The 17,522-nt window shown below is 53.5% G+C and overlaps 2 protein-coding genes across 4 annotated transcripts in view; both read right to left on the bottom strand.

Annotated features, from left to right (window-relative positions):
- The window catches only part of LOC111141575 (eukaryotic translation initiation factor 6), a 6,368-nt gene extending 1,236 nt beyond the window's left edge, over positions 1-5,132 (bottom strand). Inside the window, exons 1-6 of one of the 3 annotated variants that reach the window (XM_022494226.1) lie at positions 4,960-5,132; positions 4,727-4,845; positions 4,508-4,593; positions 2,796-2,971; positions 1,856-2,032; positions 132-1,657 (exon numbers count right to left, since the gene is read on the bottom strand). In XM_022494226.1, coding sequence (XP_022349934.1) covers positions 1,442-1,657; positions 1,856-2,032; positions 2,796-2,971; positions 4,508-4,593; positions 4,727-4,833 — 762 coding nt within the window. In that variant the 5' untranslated portion in view covers positions 4,834-4,845; positions 4,960-5,132 and the 3' untranslated portion in view covers positions 132-1,441. Of the gene's footprint in view, positions 1-131; positions 1,658-1,855; positions 2,033-2,795; positions 2,972-4,507; positions 4,594-4,726 lie in introns of those variants that run through there. The other 2 variants (XM_022494225.1, XM_022494227.1) reach the window with 2 other exon arrangements.
- A 2,600-nt stretch (positions 5,133-7,732) lies between these two features.
- Positions 7,733-12,788, bottom strand: LOC111141935 (family with sequence similarity 83 member C). The gene is made up of 4 exons (XM_022494808.1): positions 12,276-12,788; positions 10,010-10,177; positions 9,670-9,794; positions 7,733-9,173 (listed from the first exon to the last, which is right to left on the bottom strand). The coding sequence occupies exons 1-4, from the start codon at positions 12,786-12,788 to the stop codon at positions 7,733-7,735; spliced, it is 2,247 nt and encodes a 748-aa protein (XP_022350516.1).
- Between the last annotated feature and the right edge of the window lie 4,734 nt (positions 12,789-17,522).

Genomic DNA, 17,522 nt, shown 5'->3' with positions numbered 1-17,522 from the left:
ATCCCAGGACCCTGGGATCGAGCCCCACATCGGGCTCTCTGCTCAGCAGGGAGCCTGCTTCCTCCTCTCTCTCTGCCTGCCTCTCTGCCTACTTGTGATCTCTGTCTGTCAAATAAATAAATAAATAATCTTAAAAAAAAAACCGATCACGTTGCAGAAATGTCTTTTTGTTCTTAGGCTGCTAAGAGGTTTTAAGTTTTGTTCTTTAATTAAATGATTGTGTACCTACTGGTTTCTTTGTAAGATTATATGTTCCACAAGGGCAGGGAGCGTGTATTTTATTCATTACCACATCATGACTGTCTGGCATAGCAGATGTTCAAAAAGAAGTTATTGAACAAATGACAAATCCACTGATAACACTTTCATATTTCAACTGACCCTTTCAGCTGCTCTCCCAATGACAGTTCCCCATCAGAATCATCCAGAGAAACTTATTAAAATAAACCACACACGGTTGGGTCTCACTCCAGACCTAGGCAGTCAGTAAGTGAGGGGTGATGCCAAGAATCTACATCAACAAGCGTTGCAACATAGATTCAAGGTCAAAATCACAGGCCTACAGTCAAAACTTCTTGATGCGGGCATTCATGTCCTTGCCTTTCCCTTTCCCTTTCACGCTCCACACTTTTCCCACTCAGGGTCTGTCTCAAGTGCTTCTCCACTCCATCTCCGCCTATTCAAATACTGACTCATTCCCCCGGGGCCCAGACTAAATGATGTGTCCTCCACAAAAACCTTCCTGGATAACAGAGTGTCTCACTGGAGTTTCCTAAGCCACTTTGGGAACAGGGCTCAGTGCACATCAGGTGAACGAATGAATGAAGAAGGGAGAATGAAGGAAAATTTTGCCTGTTAAGTAAGGGGTCTGTAACTGGGTGCTTGCTCTACTCTGGGGTTCCTATTCTCATACAGATTCCTGTGATACTTGGGGGTGGCATGCTTTGAGAAGGATCCTCCAGGAAGGGTGACTGCCCACGCCTGCTGCTCTTCCAAAGGAAAATTATTCCAGAGCCTCACACCCCAGACTCTCCAGGGTTAGGGCCCAAGAACCCGCTTTTTCCTTAAACCCACAAAAATCCAGACGACTGTGATTTTGATGCAACCCCACCCCCAACAAGCCCCCTAGGAATCTCCTCAGTTCCTAAAAGCAGCTTCCCTTCCTTCCCTCTGTAGACCGCTCTTTCTGTCTCAGACTCTGGGCTGCAGGCTGAGGACACGGACACACAAGCAGCCAGACAACAAAACAACGTGGTGAGAAAATAAGACGGCCCCGAGGGAAGCTTTTGAGCTGAGCCTTCAGAGATGGCGATGATATTCAGGCAATGCTTACTGGCTGTGGCCTGGGACCCCTCAGCAGCGCTGCAGGTGTGCCCTCCCACACGAGGAGAACCTACTGGTACAAACACAGTGCAGCTCCAATTTTTGGTGGCATCTCCTCCTACCCTCCAAAGGCAGAAGAGAGGCCCATGTACCTGTCAATGAGGGAGTCCCGCATGCTGGTAGCGATGGTGCTCGGCTGGGCTTCGTTCAGCTTGAAGACGCTCTCCACCACGGACAGCTCTGTGCTGGTTGTGTCCAGGCCACAGAAGGCACACCAGTCGTTCACCACCATCCCAGCGGCAATCACCTCACTGCCTCGGTTCACAGTGCCCGCCTGCCAAGGGATGGCTCAGTGTGTCTCGTGCCCCCAAAAGCCCAAGTCTTGCCACTCCCCGCTGAGGTCGTTCCCCAAACCCCGCTCCCCACCCTGCAAACCCAACTGCCAACTGGGACAGGTAGTAACTCCGATCCTTTACACTGGGCAACGGAGCTGCCTCAGCGGGAGACAGAGGTCAGAGAAAGGAACGCTTACCACAAGGGGGACCTGAAGAAGAGAGGACAGCTCATCCTGGTCTTCAATTGAAGTCTTGGGATGTACCAGGCCTCCCTGATTGCTGAAGACAGAGTAGCTTCCTACGAGCACCTGGTCAGCCACTGTCTGTCTGAAGACTTCCACCTTGAGCACATCAGCCAGGATTTCTTCTGTTTCCTGTTAGCCAAAGGCATGGTACTCAGCCCAGAACCTGCAGGTCAAGGAAACCCAGGGCCCTCCATGCCCAGAACCACCCCAGGCTGGGCTCCCTAAGCCCCTCATTCCTCTGCTATGTAGTTGCATATGGAAGCTTCACACTGAGAAAGGAGGGCATATGGCTTGGAGTAGAGTCAAGGCCCGCTCTGGAGCCCCTAGTATGTGTGAATCACCCTGAGTAGACAGGCTGATCTCCAAATCACTGTCTCTCTTCTAACCCACACTCAAAAGTTCAACTGTCAATCATCCCTCCTGGTATTGGCTACGGGACGGGATGTGACCATCTCCCTGATTCTGAAGGATTAATTCCCTCTTCAGCTTCTTTCTGGCACTGACCACACCACGGAAGGCCCCATTGGTGCCTAGCATGTCAGGCACCAATGAGTGCCTGACATGCTAGAGCCCAAGTATAAAAAAACCCACAAGGGCGGCTGGGTGGCTCAGTGGGTTAAGCCTCTGCCTTCGGCTCAGGTCATGATCTCAAGGTACTGGGATCGAGCCCCGCATTGGGCTCTCTGCTCAGCAGGGAGCCTGCCTCCCCACTTCTCTCTCCGCCTGCCTCTCTGCCTCCTTGTGATCTCTGTCTGTCGAATAAATAAATAAAATCTTTAAAAAAAAAAAAAAAAAAAACCCACAAAAGACACCCCTAAGTCCTGGCAAGACCAGTGACTAACCACTGACTAGGCTGGTCCTGTGACTCCCGGGCCAAATCAGGGTACCTTACCCTGTCCAGGTCTGGGTGAACCAAGGCCACGTAGTCGTTGCAAGTGGTGACATTGCCCAGGGCTGAAAGCCGCTCCTCTACCCTCCGGATCTGCACCGAGTCTGGGAGGCAGTTGCGAATGTGCTGCAGTTCCTGGTCGGTGGTATTGTTGGGCACCAGGAGACCGTGTCTGTTCCCTAGAGAGACCCAAATTAAGAGGTGGGGCAAGAATGGACCACAAATCCACAGGATGCCTGCTATGCTCTGGGGGCTGAAGACATAATCCAGTCCAGTTAGCTTCCCCAGGAAGCTTTAGGTCCAGCCCCCAGCCCACCAACCTATTGATCCATACAACACCCAGGGGGGACCAGGAGTCCCACTGGACAGGCCAGAGATAGCCCAGGAATCTGTCCCAACACACCCCATCCACTTTGCCATCATCAACCAGGGGAGACCAGGACTAGAAAGAGGGAACTATTGGTGTTGTGTATTTTGCTACTTAAAAACTGAGGTAACACTACACACTTACCAGAAGGCTAAAATTTTAAGAAGAATGTCAACACCACAGGTTGGCAAAGATATATGGAACAACCAATAGGAGTGTAAATTGCTCGACCACTTCAGATAATTATCTGGCATCACCTGGGTACATATATTCACATACCCTGTGACCCAAGCATTCCTCTCCTAGGTATTATATATCCAACAGAAACATGTCCATGTGTTCAGTGAAAGCCAGAGCAACACTATTCATAATAAAACTAACCAGAAACTACCCAAATGCCTACTGTAAACACAATGGTTTAATATATTGTGTTATATACCTACACAAAATGCAGTAAGAATGAACTACAATTATATTGTAACAACCATAACTAAACCTCCACCTACTACAGCTAGAACACAACTCTGAACTTCTGAACTCTGAGTTACCACACATTATTAAAAAAAACACCAAGCATCAAGTCCAAAGATCCTGACTAGGGATGAGAGTGTTTGGCCTGAATAAGAAAATACTCAGAGGCCAGGATCACCAGGCTTATGATAAAAAAATAAAAGAACAAATTCCTATATGCCTCCAGTGAAAAGAACTAGCAAGAAGGGGTGATGGTAAAGAAATAAGGGGCCACAGTGAGACAGATCCAGCTCAAAGAAATGGCCAATGTCCAGACTCAACAGTGATGGGAAGTAGGGGAGTAGGATGGGGATGCCACTCAGAGACATGGTAAAGAGGATTTACCATTTAAATGGGTAACTGAACAGGATGACCCAGAATTTTAGCTTGTAATTTTATAGTGGTAGAACTGGATCCTCATAAAGAGGAAGCAACATGCCCAGAGTCAGTGGCAAGGGAGAGATGACATTTCAATTTCTCTCACACTAGGTATGGAACCTGGTGAATCACTGGGATTCTTGGGATCTTAGCTTCATCATTAATCCGATTAGGCAATAATGCCTACCTGCCAGGGTCTTGGTGAAGGAGGAAAGAAATCAAGTGTAATAGTGAAAGCACTTCGTGTTATTTGCGACCCTATGATCCTGAAGCCTTCTCCAGTGTCAGATCTGCTGACACTTTAACTGGGTCCGGCCCAAGCCTGAGAGATTCTCTAGTCTCTGAAGAAAATGGATGAAAGCCTGGAAAATCCAAGGGTCACTTGGGTTTCCCTCCAAGGCTACAATTAAAGCCTCTGGTCGGCTCCACTCCCTCGCTCCGCGTCTTCCACCAGGCTTACCCACACACATGCGGCCGATGATGCGGCAGCCGGCGATGGACGCGTGCACCACGGGGATGGTATCGGCGAGCTCACCTTCGAACACACTGTAGGAACATGGACTCGGTGGTTACGGGGCTCAGGGGCGTGAGCCCTCACTCTGCCAGAGCCCCCGACTCCCAGAACCCTCCCCGCCATGCAGCCACCCCACTGCCCGCGGATCCGGGGCTCCTGCCGCACCTGTAGAAGTTCTCGGACCCTCCAATGGCCACTAGGCAGTAGGTGTTGGTGAGTTTGGCAAAGCAGCCGATCTCACAGTTGTTCTCGAAAGACGCTCGGACCGCCATGAGGCCTAAGGGCTGCGGGAGCGGGAGTTCAGGGCCCGCAGATCCTCTCCCGGCCCCTGGGTCCCCGTTCGCCGGCCTCGGCCCCTCAAGCCCCGCTGCGACCACGCCCCTCTCGGCCCCTCAAACCTTGGGTCCCGCCCACTGGGCCCCTGTAGACTCTCTAGCCTCGAATCCTCCGGCTCCTACCACTAACGATGCCGGGATCCCGGATCTGTCCCTTCCGGTGGCCCTCCGCACGGGCTCACCAATCCACCACTACCTCCGCACGCGGCAAAGGAGTCTACTCGGCCTTAAGTAGCTTTCCGTTTCCGCCTCCGCCCAGGGAGACTTCCGGGAGCGCTCGGCGCACCCAGCCACGCAGGCGGCCACCGTAGCTCCACCCCGTGGGAGGACTCCAGGGTTGCGATTGGTCCGGTCCGTACCCCCCACCTGGCCCCGCCCCAAGCGTGCTCTCATTCATCTATCCATCCATCCATCCATCCATCCATCCATTCATCCATCCAACCATTCATTCATTCATTCATTCATTCAGGAGTTTTTTAGGAGATGCAATTGATCGAGACCTGTGGCTGCTTGGATGCGAGCCATAAGAGAGGAGGAGCCAGGGATGTCTCCCAGAGACACAGTGAACTGATGATGGAGGTATTTACTGAAGTAAAGCCTAAGGAGGAAGAGCAGGTGTGAGGAAGGTGACAGTCCGAGAGTGAGGTGCGAGACAGATGTCCAGGCCAGATCTGGAGCCCAGGGGAGAGTGAGGGACTGAGATTTGGGGCTGAAGTCTCCGGCAGATGAGGTCACCCATGGAGGCTTCCAGTGGGGAGAAATTAGACCAGGACAAAGGCTGGAGAAGGAGGCGTGGCCAGAGAAGTAGAAGAAACCAGGCTGAAGAAGATATTGGAGAGAGGGAAGGGTGAATGAAACCGTGTCTTAGGGAGGGTCCAGGTGGGCAACGGTGTGGGTCCTAACTGGCTGCCACTGTGTGCCCCTTGCATGTGCTTGATCAGTCAGCAGCCACTTTCTGACCCCGAGATAGAGGGTGGCAGTCAAGGTGGCTCTCATGGATGAGAGGAATTTGATCTACATTTTGTAGAATCCACAAAGCCCCAGGGCCTCTCAGAATGTCACAATGAGGGGCGCCTGGGTGGCTCAGTGGGTTAAGGCCTCTGCCTTCGGCTCAGGTCATGATCCCAGGGTTCTGGGATCGAGGCCCACATCAGTCTCTCTGCTCAGCAGGGAGCCTGCTTCCCTATCTCTCTCTATCTGCCTGCCTCTCTGCCTACTTGTGATCTCTGTCTGTCAAATAAATAAATAAAATATTAAAAAAAAAAAAAAGAATGTCACAATGAAGGTAGAGGGGGCCTGGAGCCCCTGTCCTCCCCCCCCCCCCCCCCCCCCGGCCTTCTGCAGCCATCCACTCTCTCTCAGGGACCCCTCCATAACTGGACTGAACGGTGCCCTTTCCCAGCCCTCAACATGCAGTTCCATAACTCCACCTTTCTCAGAATACACCAGGCTGCTGCTGGGTCATAGCATGTCTGCCTTTATTGATTTGTATCATGTAAACTGTCCCAGACAGGTGGTGAACTCAGGAAAAGGACATACAACCTGTCAGAACCTGCGCTTCTAGGGACACTCAGCAAAATGTTGTGTGCCTGTGTGTGTGCATGTGTGTGTGTGTGTCGGGAGTCTGAGTATCCATGCCCTCTACATTCTCCCCAGCTCATCTCAGACCCACTCCTCCAGTCCTCTCCCTGGCTTCTCTTCAACCGCTTCCTTCTACCAGGAATTCCTCTTCTTCGCCATCTGTCCAATCCTCCCCATCCTTCAAGGCCTGGCTCAAAGTCTGCCTCCTTTGAAACTGCTCACCACTCCACCATCACCACCACTCTCTGCCCTTCCTTCTCCACCATCCCTTCACTGATTAGCCTTTAGTTAGTTAGACATATCTTTGTCTATATGTTTAGTTAGACATATCTTTGTCTTGCCTGCCACCGGCATTTATGCATTTAATCCTTGTCTCCCAGGGACTGAGTCTGATTTACTTGTCAGCCCCATGGTATGCCAGTCCAGGGCCAGGTACACAGCTTAGGTCAAAGAAGATACTGGTTGGTGTGTGCAAGCCTGTGTGTGTGTGTGTGTGTGTGTGTGTGTGTGTGTGTGTGGTTATGTGCACATGTATCATCTGTGGTTCCCGAGAGATCTACAGGTGAACTGAATGTATATATTTTGTGTAGCCATTCATTTAGCCATATAACATTTATTGAATACCTATAACTAGAATTCTGGGTGTTTGGGTTTATCACATGAACCTTTGTGTACTTATTGTGTGTCAACGGGTATGCAGTTTGTGGATGTGAACCCCGTCAGTGTATTGTATGGCATTTGGGGCATCTCTGTAATGTGCATATTTTGTGTGCAGGGGACATGTGAACTGTTGATAATAGTGTGCCGTGTGCAAAAACACCATCTTAAGAGTCAGAGACATGGGGTTTGGGCCCTGGCTCTGCCATTGACTTGGATCTCATTCCAACCAAGTCATCAAAGTCTCTGGGCCTCAGCTTCCACATTTATAAGACAGGAAAGATAATATCTATGACTTTAGACATGTATACCTTCTAGAGATCTATCTTGTAGGATATTATGAGCATGAAGGATGGGAATTAACCAGTGTGAAGTCCCCAGCACAGTGGCAAAGGGCAGGTACTGTGGGTTCCATTTCTGTGTGTGTGTGTGTGTGTGTGTGTATAAACAATCCCAAGCCCAGTGAGTATTTAACCTGGGCTTCTAGACACCCTCTGCTCCCCATGCAGCCCCTGCTAAAGCACCCCGGAGTCTGGAACTTCGATAAATCTAGAGTCTAAGTAGATGGAGTAGGGACACGTCCCTGCTGGGAGCAGGACTAGGATTCAAAGCGGCTTCGAAGCAGCTTGAACTTGGACTTGTTGTACTTAGTGATGAGGTCCAGCTTGCTGTGGCCCAGGGTCAGCCGCTTCTCATCCCCAAATAGGCCATTGTTACTGCCATTGTGATGTCCACCTGTGGGGCCCCCAGGGAGGCCAGGCTCAGGTCCTTGCCTGGCACCCTGCAACTGATGATACTTGGTGATGAGGTCCAGCTTGCTGTGGCCCAGGGTCAGCCGCTTTTCATCCCCAGAGCCCACTACAGCCTTTCGAGCAGGGCTTGGTCTGGGGAGACCATTGGGCCCAGGTCCCTCGCCCCGGAATGGGCCAAACTTTGTGATGAGGTCCAGCTGGCTGTGGCCCAGTGTCCGTCGTCGCTCATCTTGACCCTGCTTGCCAGCCCTCGCTGAGGAGCTGGCTTCAGGGGGCACTCTGGAGCCCCCACCCTTGGGGTACTGTGCCAGGAGGTCCAGTTGGCTATGGCTGTGGTTCGAGGACAGCCTCTTGTCCTCCGGGATTCGGTTGCCAGGTCTAGGGGAACCTGACTCAGGGGTACCCCCAGCACCCTGGGTCTGGGGCAGGAGATCCAGCTGGTTGTATCTCTGGTTTGAGGACAACTTCCTGTCCTCTGGGGCCTGGTCTCCAGGCCAGGGGGAGCTTGAGTTGGGGTTAACCCCAGAATCAGGGCCTCCAGCTTCTCTGGCTCTGGGGAAGGGGACAAGGAGATCCAACTGGCTATGGCTCTGACTCAGAGACACCTTCTTCTCCTCCACTGTCTCCAGGGCTGTACCAGGTACCCAGCGACCTCGTTGGGGGCTACACTCCTGGCTTCCCAGAAGCCTATTCTCTGGGAGCCGGGACAGGGCTACAGCCCCCTGGGGGAAGGGGAGGAGGGGGCGTTGGCGAGCAAGCAGAGGTGACCCCACTCCTAGGGTCAAGGGACTAGCACCATTGTGGTTGAGGGCAGGAGAGGACTGGGACCATGGGGACGACCCCAGCTTGCCTAGATTGGACCTGTAGAGCCCTAGCAGGGAGCCGTGGTTTGAGTCTGACAGCTGGCGTTGCAGAGAGGGCTGGCCACTGGCCTCGCGGCGGGCAGGGCCCAGGGATGAGGACACCACACCCATGTCACTGCAGCCAGCACCTCCCGGTGGAGCGAGGTAAGAGGAGTGGCCCATCAGAGGTGAGCGTTTGATGCTGCTGAGGCTGGTGCTGGAGGGTGAGGAGGAAGTGGGGCTTGGCACGGCAGGCCCGAAGCCCAGAGCCACTGGGGGAGGACACAGTGCCCTAGGAGACACGGGATCCTCGCCACCACAGAAGCCCTCCACAGGCCGAGACTCGGCATACAGACAGCGGAACTCTCGGTCAAAGTCTTCCACGATGCGGCCTCTCAGCTGTAGCACCATGCTAGTGTGGGCCTGGCTGCAAAGCCAGGTGAAGCTGGGGGCAGAGGGTCAGGGTCAGAAGGCCAAGTGCAGGACCCTGGGGTTAGGCAGGGGTCACAACCAGGGGAGGACATCAACACACCTCTACCACCTTGAGGACCCAGTTGACGCAGAGCTCTGACTTCAGAGCTGAGCTTAGAGGACTTGGGCCCACGGTTCCCCATCTCAGGGCCTCAACTTGCCCATCTGTAAAATAGACTAGGGGCGAGATTCCCTGAAGTCTCCAGTTCTGAGGTGCCATAGCCATTTTCTCTGCCAAAGGCACTAAAGCAATCCTTCCACAGGATGACCTCCTCCGGGGCCCAGCCTGGGGCTGTCTTGCTTCCCACACTATCTCCTGCGCCCGGTACAATGCCTAGCAGGGGGCAGCTGCTCAGTGCACACTGGAAGGGATGGATGAGGGGAGGCCCATTCAAGCTGCCAGACCCCAGGCACCCTCACTAGCCAGTGGCACAGCCCCCGGCCCCTTTCTGCCCGTCCCACGTGCTCACCTGTAGCTGCCCGCCACCACCTGCTCACAGTCGATGACGACGAACTTCTCCAGGGCCTGCCCCGTGAAGCGACGGCCTGCCTTGCTGCAGTAAGTATCCCCACACGTGCTGCGCACACGCATATTCTGGGCCAAGGACAGAGGGAGGTTAGTTGCTGACCTTGAGAGAACGGGGCTCAAGCCCTGTCTAAATCCCACGCAGTCTCTAACCTTAAACAGCGAAGGGAAGGCAGTTGCCCACTCCCCTCGATCCCCAATGTTTCCTGACCACCCAACTGACCCTTCTGCCCTCGCCAACTCCCCACCCCACCCCTTGGTTACTGCCCCTGTCCCTCACTGACCGGCAGGTGCCCCCCATTGAGGTCCATCTTGTAGCACATCTCCAGGAAATGCCTGACGTGCTCCTGGGCCAGAAGCAGGTAGACGGGGACACCACGCCGGCTCGAGGCCTCCATTAGGTCACACAGAAGCTCCATGTCAGTGAACACGTCCATCACCACGGCCACCACCTGGGGGATGTAGGGGAAACTCAGCCCTGCCTGGAACATTGCCCAGCACACGGCTAGGAACTGGGGTCCAGGAAAAGAGAATTGGGCTTAACATCGGGAGGCCAGAGGCTGGGAGAACATCTGGACTGGAAGGGCTTATTAGCAACAACAACTCCCCTTAACTGAGACACACGGAGGGTCCCCTGTCTTGAATGCCCAGAATCTGTTTGAAAGTTTCTGAGTGCATATCTTTGAGGACAGAGTGTTTATCTGTCCTGAGCTTCTCAAAGGTATCTGCAGGGAGACTGAGGCCCAGAGCGGGAAAGGAGTCAAAAGCAGAACCGAGACCCTGATTCCCAATGTACTTCTCACTCTCCCACGAGCTCCAGGGCTAGCTCTGTTGGCGGTTCCCTCTGCAAGAATTAGAGCTGCAAGCCAGTTATTAGGATCCTCAAGCCCTTTGCCAGACCTGCCTCAGCTTCCCTGTGACGCTGCAGAGGTCTGGCATGGTTTCCCATACCCATGGACTCCCTCACTTCCACCCATACCAGGTGGAACCAAGTTTTCTGCTTGGTTGTGGGGCTGGGGCTCCTCCTACAATAGACTGTCTCAGAGAAGCCCTGAAAAAAATCCTTGCACCATCAAGCCCCCAGTTGCCCCTACTTCCCGTTGCGTACACATGCTGCGAGAGCGCCTCTCCTCGTCCAGGCTGAGGCAAGAGGTGCAAGACAAAGAGCCCCAGTTCTGGAGCCAGACAGAACGGGGTTCGAATCTGCACTCTGCTACTTGCTAGTGATGCGGACTTGGGCGAGTCGCTTTACCTCTGTGGGCCTCAATCTCCTCATCTGTTAAATGGGGATAATGAGAGCTCTATGTCAAAGTTCTGGGGGTTAGATGCGAAAATACTCCACACACGACAAGCACTCAACAAAGGTTCCCTGCCTCGTGCCTGCTTAACAAACAAGGACATTGGCCCACAGGAAAAGGAAGCACTTCCCAAGGTCACTCTAACAGTCAGTGGCAGCTCAGAGTGGAAGCATGGCTCCTGGCCCAAAGGGTGGGGGCGGGGGGTCTGGATGGGGTTAAGGAGGCAAAGTGCTGGAGGATCCCTCCTTGTCACAGGCCTGGCCAGGGGTCAGGGGAAGAAGGTCAGGTAGGGAAGATCAAAGGGACAGGAGTGACAACAGCAGCCACTTCACTAATAACCCCATTCCCGGTGCTAATCAAGCCTGGCCCTCCCCTGCCTGGGGCACAGGTAGGTTTGCCAGGGAGGCTCTGGAGGTAACCGTCTCTGCAGCTGGCACCCTCTGGGCTGCTCCCCAGACAAAGACATGGAGTCTAACTCACCTTAAATCCTTCTTGGGGTCATCTGATCCATGCCCCTGCCTCCTGAGTCACAGATCAGGGCTCGGGAATGAGGCCATGTCTGTGGCTGGAGCCTTCCTAGGTACCGACCACCAGTACCAGCTCTTCTCCTTCTCTTTCTCCTGAGCCCCTAATCCCCAACCCTGAGCCCAGAAGCCTCCATTCCTCTTCCCTTTGGGTGCAAAACAGAAAGCCCAGCCCTCCAATGCTATGCTGCGGCCCAGGCACCAGCGCCCCTTCCCTGCTCCCAGCCCAGCTGGAGATGCAGTGGGTGAATGGTGAGGTGTGGCTGGTGATAGGTCCTAGAAGGCAGCGGCCTCCCCCTGAACTATCTATTTCACCAACTGACTGGACCTCCCTGAACAAGTTCCAGCCCCTCTCTGGCCTCAGTTCCCTGCTCTGAAAGTCAAGGTGGTGACTCAAATGTTCACAAGGTTGGAGTTCTTAACTTGGGATCATAAACCTTTTTGAGACTCTGATAAAGGCCAAGGACCCTCTCCCAAGAAAGATGCAGAGGATCTCTCCCTGTAGTGTGCACAGTCGTGCGTGCATTTCCAGAGTGTTCGTGGACGAATGATCTTGAGTGCCAAGCAGTTACCAAGGTAAATAAAACACATGCCCACCCTCCAGAGCGGAGGTTCTAGTCCAGTGCTGTCCCTAGGCTACTGTATGGCCTTGGGGTTGAACCCTTTCCCTCCCTGGGCCTCAGTTTCCACATCTGTGAAATTAATGCCAGAAAAGATAAGGCCCTTACCGTGCGGGCCTGGCTGAAGAGAAAACGCAGAAGGTCCTTGATGTTCTTGGCCTTGTCCCGCTGGAAGTGGACCACAGCCTGGGTGGGGCTGAAGCCTGTGGCCTGTGGAACCTCAGGCCAGCCCAAGTCCAGGTCTGGGGGGTCAACGTCGGAGGCCATGGGGAAGTAAGTGCCCGAGGTGACTTCAGAGAGCAGGCTGAGGCGGTCAGGCCCTGAGGCTTCTGGTCCCTGGGCCTCGCTGAGCTCAGGGCCCCCATGCACATGGCTGGTCATGTAGTCCATGTCCAGAGGGCTCAGGAAGGGCAGCTCCCGCTCCTCAGAGATGACCCGCAGGTAGGCAGCTTCGCCCCGCTCCAGAAGGGCATCGGCTGCCAGCCGGGCCGCCTCACTGTGCTGGAGCACCAGCGGTGAGGCCTCCCGCCACCACGGCCGCTTCAGCTCCTCCACCCGGCCCCGCAGGGCTCCCGCCATTCCCTGGGCTCCCAAGTCCCCCGGCCCAAGGCTTCCGAACATGCCTGACCACCGGCTGCCCTCACCCTCCAGCAGGTTCCATGGCCTGCACCCCGGGGCTGGCTGCAGCAGGAGAAACACACTAACAGAAGCCCTGCCTGCCCGCCCGCCCTCTATGTGCCAAGGCCCCCAACCTGTTGCTACTCTAAGACAGAGCCACGCTCCGCCCCATCGCCCCTGGCCTCTAGAACTTGTCAGGTCAGCCTCACCTGTCTGCCTGCTGTTGAGACTCGCCCGCCCAGGGAAATGGCGGGGCCAGGCCCTTAGCACACACTCCTGCCCACCCCCACCCTGGCCCCACCCCAGCATCATCGGCTCCATCCCCACCAGGCTCCTAGCAAGTTTCCTCCAAACCCTCACCTTCCAGAGCCCCCAGGAAGGTTGGCTTATGATCCAGACGGACCCAGGCATTCTCGGGGACACGCGTGCATGCACACACACATCATACACACCAGGGTGGACAAATGACTCAAGACACGGAGACAAAGGCATGAACACACAGGAGACAGGCTGACCCACAGACAGCTGACACACGGACGTGGAGTACAGGCTGACATACGCAGACCGCACATTTTGATCAAACTCATGTAAGCAAACCCGAATGCTAATTCAGAGCCTAGCCATAACCCCAACTCACGGTGTATCCTTGGTATCCCAAGCCTTGATATGCCTGCACACAGGCCCTAAATAAGAATCAAACAGAGTGTCACACAGAACGTCAACATCGACACCTGTCTGTCCCGCATCTGGGCCTCTCTGCTCCCATCATGGCTCTGCCACTCTCTACCTCCATTACTGCGACCCCCACCCTGGCTCTGAGCCCACCCTCCAAGGGCCTAGAGCAGGGGCTTTCACCCCAGCCCCCAGGAATAGTGGGGAAATGTTAAAATGCAGATCCCCAAGCTCCAGCCATCTGAGATTCAAATCCAGAAAGTCTGAGTAAGTTTCTGGAGCTCACTTTTTATATTTATACTTAACCCGGCATACCTGGGGCAGTGGGCCCAGGCCCACCCCTGAGAAACACTGTTCCAGATGGCTAAGTTTCCGACATCCTCCATTCCAGGGATGCTCCTGGCCTACTGTGGGCCACACTGCAGCCTTCCTCCCCAACTCAGGGGCTGAGTATTAAATGTTAGTAAGAGGGGAGCCTGGGTGGCTCAGTGGGTTAAAGCCTCTGCCTTTGGCTCAGATCATGATCCCAGAGTCCTGGGATCAAGCCCTGCATCGGGCTCTCTGCTCAGCGGGGAGCCTGCTTCCCCTCCTTGCCTCTCTGCCTGCTTGTGATCTCTCTCTGTCAAATAAACAAAAATCTTTTAAAAAAATAAAATAAATGTTGGTAAGAAAGGTTTCAGAGGATGGGGGCAACTTCAAGGTCAGGAGGCAAACAGAGCAGGCAGGTTTCTGTTCTCTGCCCCCGAAAAAGACCAGAGTCCTCAGTAGCCTAAGAGGCTTTGCTCTGGAGAAGAGGGGTCAGCAGACGGCAGTTACTTAAGGAGGCAGGCCAGGCAGACGTGGCCACAATGGTGCACAGTGTCAGCTCGAGGTATCCCACTTCTGAGGAGGAACAAGCTCTGATGAGGACGGCCTGGAGAGCAGAAGACCAAACACCATGTCTCACAAGCTTGTACAATGCCTGTGATCATGTTCAGACCAGACGCAGGTCCTTATGTCCACCGAGCGTCACATAGGGCCCCTCACATTCATGGCAGGGAGCAAAGAGATTTAGGGGTTCCTGTGTCAAGCTGAGCCCTGGGACCAAATATGAATGGGGCTGGAGCTTTGTCTTTGAGGAACCTTAGAAGGGAGGAGCCCAGGGGTCAGCGTAAGGCCGGGAGGTGAAATGCTGGGCCATTCCATCACATTCCAGGGGCAGGGGCAGAAATTGGAGTACCAGGGGCTCTGAGGAGGCCCCTCCCTAGGGGAGGGGAGGCCGCGTGAAGGGTGGGTGGTTGAGTAAGCAAAGCCAGACCGTAGGAGGGTAATGAGCTATGGGGGGGTATCCAAGGAGGCAGGCCTTCATTAGGGCCTTATCTCCAGATTTGTTGAGGGGGAGAACCGGGGCCTTATCTGGGTTGGAGAAGCGCTCCTGGGAGGGGAGGCAGCGCGCTCCTGTGTTTATCCCTCGGTGTTTACACATCTATCTGATGAGACCTATTTTGGGCTTTTTAAAAATTATTTTTAATTGTGGCAAAATACAACATAAAGTTTACCATCTTAACCATTTTTAAGCATACAGTTCAGTAGCACTCAGTACATTCATAGTTACCCAATCATCACCACCATCCATCGCCAGAACTTTTTCATCTTCCCCAGTCGAAACTCTGTACCCTTAATTAAACACCAACTCCCCATTCCCTCCTCTCCCCCAGCCTCTGGCAACCACCACTCTACTTTCTGACTCTATAGATATGACCATACTAAGCATCTCATCTAAGTGGAATTTTGTGTGTGTGTGTGTGTGTGTGTGTGTGTGTATGATGGGCATATTTCACTTAGCATAATGTCCTCCGGGTTCATCCATGTTGGAGCTGAAGTCAAAATTTCCTTCCTCTTTAAGGCTGAATAATATCCCATTGTGTGTAGAGACCACACTGCGTATCCATTCATCCACTGGGGGATGCTTGGGTTGTTTCCACCTTCTGATTATTGTGAATAATGCTGCTTAAGTGTGGGTGTACAAATTTGGCTCTAGATTTTTGTTTGTTTCCTTCCATGGCCATGTTTGTATTCGATTCTCTCCCTCTCTCTTGGCTGCCTGGGTGGCTCAGTGGGTTAAGCGGCTGCCTTTGACTCAGGTCATGATCCCAGGGTCCTGGGACTGAGTCCTGCATTGAGCTCCCCTCTCAGCAGAGAGCTGCTTCTCCCTCTCCCTCTGCCTGCTGCCCTACCTACTTGTGCTCTCTCTCAAATAAAATCTTTAAAAAAATCCTCTCTTTTTTAAGATCTTATTTATTTGAGGGAGAGCACGAGTGAGGGGAAGGGACACAGAAAAAGGAACAAGCAGACTCCCCATTGAGCAGGGAGTCTAATGTGGGATATGGGGACTTGATCCCAGGACCCCGAGATCACAACCTGAGCTGAAGGCAGATGCTTAACCAAAATGAGCCACCTGGGTACCCCCTAATCTTTTTTTTTTTTTTTTTTAAGTAAGCCCTACGCCCAGTGTGGGACTTGAACTCACAACCCGGAGATCAGGAGTTACATGCTCTACAGATTGAGCCAGCCAGTTACCTCTAAGATTCTATTTTGGTAAGGAAAGAAAGAAAGAGAGAGAGAGAGAGAGAGAAGAAGGAAGGAAGGAAGGAAGGAAGGAAACACTGAATATTGGTAATTTCATATGGCCCAACTCAACGTATCTACACATGCCCATGCATAACCGTACCTGTGCATGTCTATAAGTGACATACTATCTCTGATGTTTGCATGTCTGCTTGGCTGTTTTTAAGTAGTTTGTCAGTGCGTGTTTACCTGTGCACGCGTCAGCGTCTGTGCACTTGTGTGCACGTCTGGGTGCAGAGCTATCTGTGTGCATGAGTGTCTGGGCAGTAGTGGAGGTCTTGGACCCTAACACTGGAATCTGGTACAGGGAGCTCAACTGAGAAAGGCAGGGATGCGCAGACTGAAGTGACATCCTGATCCTGAAAGCGTGCCAATCAAATCAAACTCCCCAAGTGGCAAGACTGGCCACCCTTCCTACAGGCTGACCGGGTAAAGGGCCATGGGAGGGGAGAGGGGTGTATCCTGGCCTCCCGGCTGGGCCTCAGGCGGAGACCCAACGCGACAGGAGCACATAGATAGCAAAGCCCAGCCCCTGGCTGCAGAGTGCTGGCACGGGCCCCTTAATAACTGTTATTAAAAGGACGAAAAATACTGTCACGTCCAGGAGATGTGTCAGGCGCCTGCCTGGCATCATTCTGCCATCCTGGGGGCCATTTAGCCCTGTCTGTTGTCTTTTTTTTTTTTTTTTTTTTTTTGGTTAAGATTTTACTTATTTATTTGAGAGCGACACACAGCGAAAGAAAGGGAACACAGGAGGGAGAGGGAGAGGGAGGGGAGAAGCAGGTTTCCCATGGAGCCAGAAGCCCAATGCGGGGCTCTATCCCAGGACCCTGGGATCATGACCTGAGCCAAAGGCAGACGCTTAATGACTGAACCACCCAGACACCCTGTCTGTTGTCTCCTATAAGCCAAGAGGTGCCTGGACAGGTGATTGCCACATTAGGGATGGTAGGAGCAGGGGATGGGCTGTAGATGGTCAGTTGCAGGCTGCTCCAATGCCAACACTGCCACATACATTTCATGTGGCACTTCTGGGTCACTGGAGACAACATTCCCGGGTCGAGCCGCCAGGGATAGGAGAGCCATGGTGCGCCCAAATCCCTTGAATCAAGGTGAAGTGACGTGGGAGTTAAAGACCCAGGAACATGCAGTGAGGGGTCCCCGAGCTAGATAGCAAAGGATGAGAAAGACTGGACGTTGTGCAAAATGACAAGCAGGGCATTCCCAGGAGGAGGACTAGAGGGGCGAGGGCACGGCTGTGAAGGACGATGGCGGCTGTGGGAAAGGCCATCTGGAGCCACACTCTGCAGAGGGCCCAGCAAAGTTGTTGGCTCTCATTGTACAGACCATGGTGCAAGGCTGGCAAGATTCCTAGAGCCGTGTTTTAGGATTATTTACCAAGCAGCCCCCCAGGCGGAGAGTGGCCCGAAGCACTAGACTTCCAGAAACAACCCAGAT

Source organism: Enhydra lutris, unplaced genomic scaffold (assembly GCF_002288905.1).
Source record: "Enhydra lutris kenyoni isolate GAN:26980312 unplaced genomic scaffold, ASM228890v2 scaffoldscaffold6, whole genome shotgun sequence".
Lineage (NCBI taxonomy): Eukaryota > Metazoa > Chordata > Mammalia > Carnivora > Mustelidae > Enhydra > Enhydra lutris.
Note: the sequence above shows the minus strand (reverse complement) of the source record. Positions and strands in the feature narration are given on the sequence as shown.